The sequence below is a fragment of the Panulirus ornatus genome, chromosome 9, assembly GCF_036320965.1.
Source record: "Panulirus ornatus isolate Po-2019 chromosome 9, ASM3632096v1, whole genome shotgun sequence".
Classification (NCBI taxonomy): domain Eukaryota; kingdom Metazoa; phylum Arthropoda; class Malacostraca; order Decapoda; family Palinuridae; genus Panulirus; species Panulirus ornatus.
Window position 1 is genome coordinate 47,892,284 of NC_092232.1, and position 12,699 is coordinate 47,904,982.

Sequence of the window (12,699 nt, forward strand, 5' to 3'; positions counted from 1 at the left end):
ACCACCAATAATAATACTCTTATCCCTCGGAACAATGCTTCTCACGCGCAGGTGATAAGATATCAAACCTTTATCACCATATAACTACATATATGTCAATCACATTTGTTGAATACTGGTACACAGTAGCAGTCACAGACAGGATGCAGTCCCAGAACCTGGTTGTGCCAGTGGGGCCAACGTGCGTGAGCAAAAATGCGCCTGCTGCATAATTGATCCCGGCAGCGACAAGCCCCGTCAAACGTTACAAACTTTGAGCCGCAAAAAGTCCTCGACTTGAGCGCTCACTGTGTCACACACCACTTCATTTCCCTCCCACACCCCAGCACATGACAATGGGGAGGAAACCTTCACTACAGCGGCCTTGGTGTATTGGGGGGTTGTCTTATCATTACTTTTGTTTACCAGATGGAATGGTTGGTATGGTATCGCCTCAACCAGGCGCTTGAAAAATAATGACCATGTTTGCGGGCGGTCTTTTCAACCACTACCTGACGCATGCTGACATCATGCTTACCTTCCCAAATACTCAATCACTTCCTTTAAATTCCAAATCTTAGTTAATGTGTGCTACTTTTTAAAGGAGTGCGCCACCGAGAGAGAGCATACGGCGGCAGCAAGGGTTAACCCCTAGCGACGACCTAGTTGGCCTGGCCAGGCCGGAGGGGCTCGGAGACAAGGCGGTGCATCAACAATTATTGGGCCACTCCAGCCGTCCCACGATTAACTTAGCAATGGCACCATAACGGTGTGAGCAGTGTGGCGGCGGTGCCAAAGCCAGCGGCCACGACCGCCCGCCGGTCCTCCCGCCCATCAATACACCTCCAAACATATCCCAAGTTGTAATATTACGATGCTCAGAAATTATTCCAATCGAACATTACAAGAACTTCATCCATAACAGTGTCCTACCCGAGCTACTTGAAAAAATATCCTAACTGCCTACTGTAAATAGTTCATTCAAGATATAACGATACATAAATCCAGTCATTATTGTTTAATGTTCATAAACAGTTCACTTACCATATAAATTTTGAATAATTCATTCAATACTACCTGATCAGAATTTTCTTTCATACTATAACTTGTACTTCAATCAATGTCTCAATCCCTGGAGGTTTTCTGCATTCTGTACCCTCTTTTGTGCCAGCGCCCACAGGATGGGCAAGAGAGCACAAGTACGCCGCTCTAGCGGCAAAAACCAATATCTAATCTCTTTCATAACACATTTAAACCCATTAACAAACGCTGGGTAAATTTCTTAGATTCAAGATATAAACAAAAGAGGTATTTCGTATCACTTATCAATAAGTATTAAGAGATAAAACAAATTATACACACGCACTATAATATATATATATATATATATATATATATATATATATATATATATATATATATATATATATATTGAAGCGCATACTGAAAGTTCAACTATTAGCATCACACGTGTCAACCAGGAACTTCCATATACCAGAACACGCTTCAGCGATTAGCCTGTACTCAGCCTAGGCTGTGGTGGCAGAAAAGGCCTCCTCTGATATCCCCACCAGGTGTATGAAATTTGATAAAATGACTCTGATGACTGACTAATGTATCGTGCGTGTGTGTGTGTGAGATGAACCCTACATCATACATTCTAAAATACACTCAACTCCGACCATTCGGAAGTTTCCCCTATAAAATCAACTTTAATCGTAACCGTCAAAAGTAAGACAATAAATTAATTTGTTTTCGTAAATTATGCCACCATAAGCCATCATCGACGATCCATCTTGTAGCAGATGACCAAAATGCTCAAGATAATTTTACCTCTTAAAAATCCAATAACAAAATCTCACAAAAAAAAGGGGGGGGGGGGGGAATCGGTTGGTACAAACGTTGAAAAAATAAATAAAATTCTAGTTTTTCAGTACCTTGGTAGGAGACTGGACTTTATACAGCCTGCGTCCCGACGTGAGCGGCAACCCTGCGGCGCCAACGGCGAGGATTTCGCTGGCTAGCCACCGTGAGGCTCTCTCTCCCCCAGCTAGCCGAACACGGCCTTCAGCTGTTGCTTATTACACATGCATGAAACCTTTAGATGTGACCCGTACTCCTGTCCCCCAACACTCCCCTCACGTCTCTTTTCACCACCTCCGCTACCATACCGGTCATAGCGCTTCGTGCTAATTTTCCCGTAGAGGCTTTCAGTAGCGGTGAAGTCCTTCTTCAGGCAATTTTACGTCTATGGCCGTCTCTCCTCGTGGTTTCTCCCTCCCCTACAGCAGTCGCCTGGTCGTCTATTTTCCCGTGAAGCCGACATGTCCTGGTCTCCTTGCAACGAACCTCTGCGAGATTTCTTTCTGCTCAAACCTTCGCATCGTTAAATACCATCGGCTAAGGCCGGCAATGCCACCGTCCGTGTGTCCCTCGCGCTTGTACCAGTAAGCTTTACGCTGTGGTTTCTGCTTACGGCATCATTCCGTTAAGTCTCCCCCTGCTGTACAGCCCTTTCCGCTATCATCTCATGGGACAGACCTTTCCTCTAACATCTTCCCATCGCACAGCCCCTTCCACTACCATGATCCACTCGCACAGCTCTTTCCACTACCATGGTCCACTCGCAAAGCCCTTTCCATTACCATGGTCCACTCGCAAAGCCCTTTCCACTACCATGGTCCACTCGCAAAGCCCTTTCCATTACCATGGTCCACTCGCAAAGCCCTTTCCACTACCATGGTCCACTCGCAAAGCCCTTTCCACTACCATGATCCACTCGCCCAGCCCTTTCCGCTATCATCTTCTCAGTGCACATTCTTCCCCCTAACACTGTCTCTTTCCGCTATCATCATCATCCCCTCGCAAGTGGTACCATTTCCCTTTTAGCCATCTCTCTACAGTGACCGCCCCAATCACCCCCACCCCCCAGGGCCTCCTCGAAACCTTACACTTTCCCATGCGACAACAGCTCCCCACCTAGCACAGTGTCCTCAACTGTCACTGTGGCAATCTTGTTGTGGTAAGTACCTTCCCGCCAAGATGGTCTTCACCCGGCAACACTCCAACCTATGACCCCAGCTGGCGGTAAACCTTCCCTCCAACAAGTAAGTCAAGCAGTAATTTCCCAGCTCAAGACCGTCTCCTTGTGTCCTCATAGCCTCACTCCCGTATTACTTTCTGGACAAACGCACCAATGCACCCGCTTACATGGCCTCCTCGTGGCAACAACTGCTGTTTTCGTTAATATAGCCACCACAGCAGTGTTCCCCACAGACAGTCTCCTAACAGCAGTAACCCCCCAGAAGTCTTTGCAGCAATGATTCGGTACACAGGGTTTCTGCAGCGCCGTTTCTGCGAAAACAGTTTCTTTTCATGATTTTCTTCCGACTTCGCCAGTTCCTCACTCATAGCTCGGTTCCTGGTGGTGGTTGCCAGCAAAACCATTTTCGCGGAGGTCTCTGTTCACGCCGGGAGGCCCATCTCCACCTCTCTGCGCAGGGCTACCTTCATCAACACCTAGCAATTCGGAACAGCTGTACTAACACATAACGCCATGTGATATCCCCAGACTGGCCGTGGCTACCGTCATCATCTAAGACACCCGAAACAGAGGAACCTGCTGCCCACTTTAACACCATCATGGCCAGGCCTTTCCACACCCAAATTATATAAATACACAAATAAGTACTATTTTGTAATCATAAGCTACGAACTGCTTTTCGCAAACTTATGAAAAAAAAGGAAAATGTTAAAGTAATAATCCTATATGCACTAAAATTTCTTAAATGGATCCACAATGTTTTGAGCGATAAGTACAACAAATAATCGTGGGATCTGTTATGGAGGTTAAGGGATCAAGCGGTATAATTTGTTCCCGGTAATAATTTTAGATTAATACAATTTTCGTAATATCCGAAGAATTATTAGCGCACAAGCCTACACTCTTGCTAAGAGAACCTTGGTTAATCATCATTAACTCATCTCCATCCCACCTTCAAAATAATAATTTTTTCTAAGTAACACATGTCCATAGGCATCTTCCTTAATTCTGTACCAACCCCTTTCAAAACTAGGAGTGGGGAAAAAAAAAAAAACCAAGGTCCTTCAATCATGCCTCGTCCTCTCTAGCTACACATCGTAGAGTGCACAGTTTTGTCCTCACGAAGAAAATAGTCCAAGACTAAAGTTATTTGTGCAATAACAGGAGGAATTATAGCCATTTTACCGCGGCGGGCGATCCAAGTGGCAGCACAAAGACAACTCCCGCCACATTTTATGGCAGTGTTTCCACCTAACCAGCTTTATTTAATGCCTGGCACGTTTTCGATTTACAATATAGTTTATCACGTTTGTAATACTGGCTGAGTTATTACAGTGTACCTTGTCCGGCTGATCATGATATACATGCCATAACTATTCCATCTGATCCGTGAGGGTGGATTCCAGATCTGCCCCGATATATTTTCACTTTATACGGCAATTCTGGATGAGGGATTGCGCAGTACATCGCCAAGCGATCACAGTATGAATATCATCATAATTCGTCCAAGTAATCTGTAACAGCTTGTCCGCGTCATAAAACTTATTTATTATACACCACAAGGAGAGTTCGAGTGTGTGAAGGCCATCAGAGCCAAGGCTAAGGTGTCTAGCGGCCGCCGAGATTGATATATGTATGGACGGACACCAACACCATGCCAAGCCTACGAAGATATATGGCTATACATGCAGCTGCCAGCATTCAAATGAATTTGTACTTTAACATATTACTCCAGTGTCACACAGCACACTTACTCTTCATCTGGTTATTCCCCAAATAACACATTTAACTAACCGCCCTTCCAAGCAATCTGCTCTGATCGTGTCTTCGCCTCCATCGCTCAGACCCTAATAGTCAACCTTACCTGTTTTTTCCTTGATTTCACAGAGGACGCTGAAGAGCGCAGGCTTCATGCGGTGGCAGTTTAACGTGTGTTTCCTGGGGGAAGAGAGGGGAGAAATTAGCAACAACAATAACAAAGAGACACATTACCACCAAATGAAAGTAATTTGTCCAACGGTAAAGCTGACCAACCTAAAGGAAAGTATCAACTCTGTCTTCATAAGCGAGATGTGGTGGTTTTGGGCGCGGAGTTGGCCCGCCGAGACTACCACGGACTAGCTAATATTGCTGTGCCCTTCCAAAGCTAAATGTCTATTGTCTTTCAAACCAAATAGGTTAATACATATGCACCTTGTTTGTATATATATATATATATATATATATATATATATATATATATATATATATATATATATATTTTTTTTTTTTTTTTTGCTTTGTCGCTGTCTCCCGCGTTTGCGAGGTAGCGCAAGGATATATATATAATATATATATATATATATATATATATATATATATATATATATATATATATATATATATATCTGCCCTAACACAGCTTTCTTTAAATGATCCTAGAGTTACTCCAAGACCCATTTCCAGCTCCAAAGCTGCGCTACTTCCAGCAGCAGGGATATGATGGCCTCCTTTACACTGAAAAAGTTCGACAGACGATGATACAAGCCTCACCGAAGTCGACTTTTCACTCGCGGTGTCACCACATGCAGGCAGAAGCCAGGAACACCCTATATGTATGTATGTATGTATGCGTGTGTTATATATATATATATATATATATATATATATATATATATATATATATATATATATATATATATATATATCTTTTTTTTTTTTTTTTTCAAACTATTCGCCATTTCCCGCGTTAGCGAGGTAGCGTTAAGAACAGAGAACTGGGCCACTGAGGGAATATCCTCACCTGGCCCCCTTCTCTGTTCCTTCTTTTGGAAAATTAAAAAAAATTGAGAGGGGAGGATTTCCAGCCCCCCGCTCCCTCCCCTTTTAGTCGCCTTCTACGACACGCAGGGAATACGTGGGAAGTATTCTTTCTCCCCTATCCCCAGGGATAATATATATATATATATATATATATATATATATATATATATATATATATATATATATATATATATATTGAAATCTCATTAACGGGCAGTTGTAATATACTTAAGAAACTGGCAGTCACTTAAAATGTGACTCTTCAAAAGCCAGGATAATTAACGACGTACTTCCTTACATTAACCTATTCCTACATATTTTCATGTTTACACTGCGGGGGAATCAAATATATATATATATATCAGAGTATGCTGGTGTCCTTCCCTCCAGGATAAACACATTCAATGACCAATACAAGCTTCAGCGTTTCAGGAAGGGGTTCGAAACTTGGAAATGATTCAACATCAATGGCTTAAACAAACCCCAAGGTTTCAGGACTCAAAAAGTTTAATCAACAAACTTCAGCAGCACAGCTTTTCTTATTCAAGTAAACTTGAGAGAATTAATGCCACATACAGTAGCAGTATATAAATTTACACAAATGCTCATAAAATCTAAATGAAGCGATCACTGTCTAACGAACATGAATCATGGGTTTATCACTCATAACTGCACGAAAAAAAGTTGTCCTACGTGACAGTTCCTCAACGGTTTCTTCCCAGAAACTTAAGAAATCTTACTGAACACAAATATGATTTCAACGTTACATGCACTAAAAAAATATTCATAAGAACAGACTTAAGACAGCTGCGCTGAACATAACTGAAATAACATTTTACTCACTTTAAAAAATGCTTCATGCCCGCTAAAAAATGAAACCATTTAAAACACACATATCATTTATATATACATATACACAGGGTCTCTCTCATGGAACTCTTGCACCTTCAAGACTGCACTCCACGCTGGGGTAGGGAAGTTATGAACTCAAATGGAGCTAGATCCTTGACAAGAATGTACTCCTTTCCGTCTCCTGACAATGATAAACCCTCGCCGAAGCCGAATTCTCGATCGCTATGTAAACACAAGCAGGCAGAGTCCAGCAACATCTTTAAAACACACACACACACACACACACATATATATATATATATATATATATATATATATATATATATATATATATATATATACATATATATATTCCAGTTGACACATGATGGGGCTTTCTAACACCCGAAACCCACTATTCAAAAAATAGAGATGCTGTTCCTGATACCCTTCGTTCTTTGCGTCATATAAGTTTATATATATATATATATATATATATATATATATATATATATATATATATATAGTGTATGTGCATAGGTATTTATTATTTTGTATGTAAACACGTTATGGTAAAAATAACATACGAAATTATACGTGGTTTTACGGCAAATGTACATGGGGAAACGCAAGCTTGAAGGTATGGTCAACTTTCTCCTGTTATTTGGGATATAAATACTAGCGTGAACATAGGACACACCTAATAAGATGATACTAAGCGACATTTATGCAAAGTTTCAAATCAATCCTGCGAACTGTCGTGGCCTATTTTCACGATGAGCCACCAGTTATAACTTCGACTGCTGAACAGAAATGATCGGAACATTAATTCGGGAAAAAAAAACATCTTGTCTACTTAAATGTTCATGTCGTAGAGCTTTTTTTTTCTTTTTTAACCCATATACATACATGTCATCCCAACACAATACTTCAACAATCCTTAAAAACATTTATATTCACAATTCCTAATAGCAAGCATTCACTTGAGGCTCTGATACAGTAAGCCTCATATTCTAAGAGATTGCTCCCCTTCAAGAAAACAATTCATCCAATAAATCTCGCCTAAATCTATTCTATTCATCACAACTTCTTTTTTCTCTCTAATTTGGAAATGTGTCAGGCGAGTGTGATGTGATCAGCACCAAACACAAAATAGTTGCCGCCTCACTTCAGTACAAAGTGGGCAATGCGAGTCTATGTACTCATCTAAAAATCCAATTCCCCGACATACTTGTAGTACGGTTTACATTACATAAGTCATATCTTTCAAAGTATAAAAGAACGTCAATTTATTTCCCGAGACCGTGATACTTTGTACCTCGTTACATTTAAAGTAGGGCGACGTCGGATGTTTATAAGGAATTTCAAGTATAAATAAACTACACAAAAAGATCTTCAAACAGATATCACATTATTATTAAGCACTTTCGGCACATGATGAAACCACATTCCCAGCCAACGCCAGTCCCTGCATCTTAAGTAACCGACCACAAGTTTAACTAGCATCTAATATACTTCATTATCATCATGGATATGGTTACATAGATGAACTAGCCCAGTGCGCATACATTTCTTTAAGCTTAATATACAACTGTTTAAATGATACATTCTTTGTAACATGGGAGCTATATTGTATTTCTTAAAGCATGATTCACATCAAATAAATATTACACAATGTACAATGTACTTTTTGCATACCAGCCGTTTTTCATATACGATGAGCATTTATTTGATTTATACCCACAATCATGAACATGATTCCTATACTGGTACGTATGATAGCATCCCCCAGTTAATGTGCGCCATCTTGGACAAAATTTAGGGCATTTATTCGAAATTTATCATTCCATTTATTTTACTATTATGTTCGTAACAGCCGGATTTCCCTTCACTAGCCAGTTCGTGCCGCGGGACCTTCCGTGGTGTCCCGGACCCGCCGAGCAACGGTAAACGACCTTTGTACCTACGTACTACCTACGAGAGACTCGTTGTAGATCTGAACTTCTTTAACAGCAATAAGCTTCGTATATGTAAGATACAGCGATGATTCCAGTCCAAGAAACGTCACACTGACATTGGCCGGCACTTAGGTGCCAGATTGGTGTAGGTCTGTGAGAATTGGAGATCCTGGACAGCTATGTTTTAAACACACGGAGACGGCGGTGAAGTATACATATGCAATAAAATATAACCGCATAACGGGTTCCTACTAATGGACCTGGTACTTGATGTCCGATTACAAGGCCTAGCCCATTTCGTCCAGTTATGCGATCAACAACTGAAATTGCCCCTCGTTTTATTCATTCTATACGACCCGCTAGAAAACATGGTAACCAACACACCGCTAAGAACTGAGTATGTGACCGGAGGTATAAGATTTGTATCATTTGTTGTACTAGTTTAAGAGCCACAGAGGAAATAACACAACTTGCATGGTGGAAAAAATTGAAGTTCAATCTTCATGGGTCACGTTATCAATCTTTTAACCGCTAGCAACCACTTGAGAGACGGTTTGCCCCACACGAGGTAAAACAAAACATTATATACAGAGATAAATTACATAGTAAAAAGAAAAACCGTGCCATGGGTATTGACGCTCATTTAATATTCCGTATTAATAAAGAAATCGTATCATTTGCTAGCGCGTCAAGTTCTACTATAAAATTAGATCTTGTAATAAATAAAATGAACCTGTAATCAAAGAAATGCTTTAACAATAAAGAAACTGAACGATGGAAGAAACCCTGATGTAGTGTTCCAATAGGATGAGTACCGTATGAAGTTGACATAAACCGAAAAGATTTCAAAATAATCAAAGATATTCTAGTAGGATGAGTACCGTATGAAGTTGACATAAACCGAAAAGATTTCAAAATAATTAAAGATGAAATAATTTGTAAAGGGTAGATGTATGCCGACGTATATCTTGCCTTGACATTTCATCTTGTTCAAATGAAATTTTCTTTTGATACATTTCCCCAATGTAATCCACATGCGGTTATAAGATCCAGCATTATTAAGTACCTTATCTTCAACTGATGAATTTCCCAAGCTTTCTTTCTGATCCAAGAAAATTCCATAATAAGAGAATTGTGCTTTCCTTGACGCCACCATTTTAAAAATCTAAAACAATTTACTTGACGCATATTCGCGACTTGCATGAACTATTGGAAAATATATACCGTAACAAAAGCGTAACAGAACATTACAATCCGAAATTTTTTCTCAATTTGTGTACTAATTCATTTGCCGAGTGATCCGTCACGTTCTATGAGAAAGGCTGCAATAGACATTACATGCAATGATTATTCGCAAATGTTCAATCGCTAAGACTTAAGAGAGACTATCGCCATCTTCTTATGGCTATTCAAAAATGCTTGAGTTATGGATCGCCTGACGTGAGCGTGTTAGACACCACCAAAACAATATAGACTACGGTGATGGTTTGTTGCTTCCCGGACCCGATTGGTTTGGGTTCCGGGTTGATCCTACTATTCGATGTGAACGGACATCGCAGTGATGGCGTGCCTAATGCATCCTACTCTGTTTTATGTCACAATCAATTTGACCCTCATCTTGTGAGATGGAGTAAGTGACAGTGTGTATGCGTCTGCGCACATGAGCGAAGACATGTGAGTCAGTAGTAGCAGCAGCTGCGACGGGTACAGCGGGCGGATGACTAGCCGCCGCCGCCGCCACCACCGCCGCCCAAAATAACATGCGAGAGGTGCCCACCTGGCCTGCGCCTCATCCAGCGACTGGTCCGTGATGTTCATTATCTGCTCCAGGATGGTATTAATGTCCTGTTTACGGCCTTCACTGTCCGGCGTGGTGGTCCCTTGGCTTGGGTCCACCGAGCCTCCGCCCATGCCATAATGTTGGGGCATGAGCATGCCCGTTTGAGATGTGGGGTGCATCATGCCCCGCGATTGGTCATCCATGCTGGCCGCCACAAACACTTCACACCACCACACAAACACAAACACTCAGCAGCAGCAGGTACAGCCGTAGCGGCCCGTATACCACGGCGGCGCGCCACAAGCAGCACCAGGGTCAGTCCAGCGCGAGTGGAGGAGTTTGTAGGAGCGCGCCACACACACCACCGTCACAGCCAAGAGGCCAGCAGCGACTGACGGTGGCAAGGCTCCTGCTGCCGCGCGCACCAACCCAACACCACAACGTCGTCACTACCACTAACGCATGTCCACCACTTCGCCACACACTACTACCACACACGATTATTCAGATTTTTATGGCTGTTTGCTCAACGACAAGAAATAACGCGTGGACTCGAATGAATACCACAAAACAGCACCTTTTCGGAGTGAGTATGCCATTAACAGAGAGAAAACGCTCCGACCGCCAATCACCGCTGCCGTCTCACTCGCATAAAACCATAACCTGACGGGCCAAGCCAACCTCGCCACTGGCTACGATCAATAAGAGAATGGGATGCTGACAAAAACCGGCATATACTGCTCATATAAACGTTCCATCCACTCGGTTATACTTTTCATCAACATGTCTTGATATAAGTGTAACATTGGCAAACGCAGTTTGGTGGAAAACACGAGGAAGCTCAGAAAATGGCTTTGTTTACATCGCGGGCCTTTGTGTGTCGGAGTCTGCGCGGGAGTTCGCACTTTCTATGAAGTTGATAACTTTGTATTACTTATACACAAAGTACCTCAAGTAACTAGCGACAGTACATGGATGACGTGTGGAGACTGTGCCTCGGTCTGAGTTAAAGCATGGGGCTATTCACCCACACAAAAAAATTCAGGGTGAGTGTTCCGACTAGCATCCGAACACCAGGATTAGGCGTCTCAGGATGATTTACGTCACTCCTGAACGAGTCTTACTGCTGCCTGAGGTACGGTTTGTACCATAACAAATCTCGTGCCCAGTACTAGAAGACAAGGTTCCAGAGTTTGGCAAAGTTTTATGATTAAATGCAAAAGTGTATTTTGATTCAAGCTCAGTAGACCTAGTGTCTATTCTAAGCTTTCACGTCAAACCATGCCAGATATAAGACATGTCGAGTAGCGACTTACCCAGACAAGGAGGTGGAGCTACAGACCCGTAAATCAATCTAAGTTACTGAGGTTGCCTAAGTTAGTTTTGGTATGTGCCAAACCAGGTGACGCGTAAACGTGCCCTATGACCTGTCATCAATGACACATTTGGATTGGCTGTGTCTGTCCCTTTAAAAGTCTGCCATGTCTTTTGTGAGTGGTGTATACTAAAGAATTCATATATCTAGACTGGGAGGCAACATACAACGGAATTTCCAACTTTAATAAATTCATGTTAAGCTTCAATTTTACTCGTAACTTGGTTTACGTTCAAAATGAATTATTTTTGTAGGTATGATATGGATTCTAAAACAACTGAAAATTTCCTCATATCAAAGTCTTATCAACTTTAAATTCGCACGTCGAAAATACAGAGCAAATGCAGTTAGAATTCCATAAAAAAAAGCAACTTTTGAATATGAGAACACAAGCTTTTTAACTGAAATACGAATCAAGCATTTGCAACATATATGTAAGCATGAAATTATGAGTTTGCGTTCTACAACCACTTGGCAACGTTTCGAGCGCCAACAAAGTGATGGACAGCGCTCCAGCATCAGGTTGTTTATACTAATTCGGAATTGTTGCTGTGCCCCCTGCAAGTCCGCGTACATTTATCATCTCTAACAACTGAATTACTTCACACATGGCATCTTTCCTCATAATTCACTAAATAATGAGGAGCAGTTTAATGGTAAATTTATAGAATAACATCGTTTCGACATAACCACCGCGAGAAACTAGGTATGGTGATTCGGTATACCTTGCGTAGACAATAAATGATTACACTAAATGAAGTGTAAATGTCTTCAAACTAACGTAAGTAAAAAAGACAGCGCATAGATACATAGAACAATAGCTGATTGCTCATTCCCCCTACGACCAAAGTTCAAATGAGCAATAATTAATTCTGGGGAATCGCATGCAGTTAGCTATCAGTTTGTCCAAGTCTTGTATATAGTAATATAC

The 12,699-nt window shown here is 41.5% G+C and overlaps 1 protein-coding gene across 1 annotated transcript; it reads right to left on the reverse strand.

The window, feature by feature from the left end:
* Nucleotides 1–4,808: 4,808 nt before the first annotated feature.
* On the reverse strand, nt 4,809–11,045 carry LOC139750116 (pre-B-cell leukemia transcription factor 3-like). The gene is made up of 2 exons (XM_071664455.1): nt 10,391–11,045; nt 4,809–4,960 (listed from the first exon to the last, which is right to left on the reverse strand). Exons 1-2 carry the CDS (start codon nt 10,594–10,596, stop codon nt 4,870–4,872), a joined length of 297 nt encoding a protein of 98 aa, XP_071520556.1. The 5' UTR covers nt 10,597–11,045; the 3' UTR covers nt 4,809–4,869.
* Nucleotides 11,046–12,699: the final 1,654 nt, after the last annotated feature.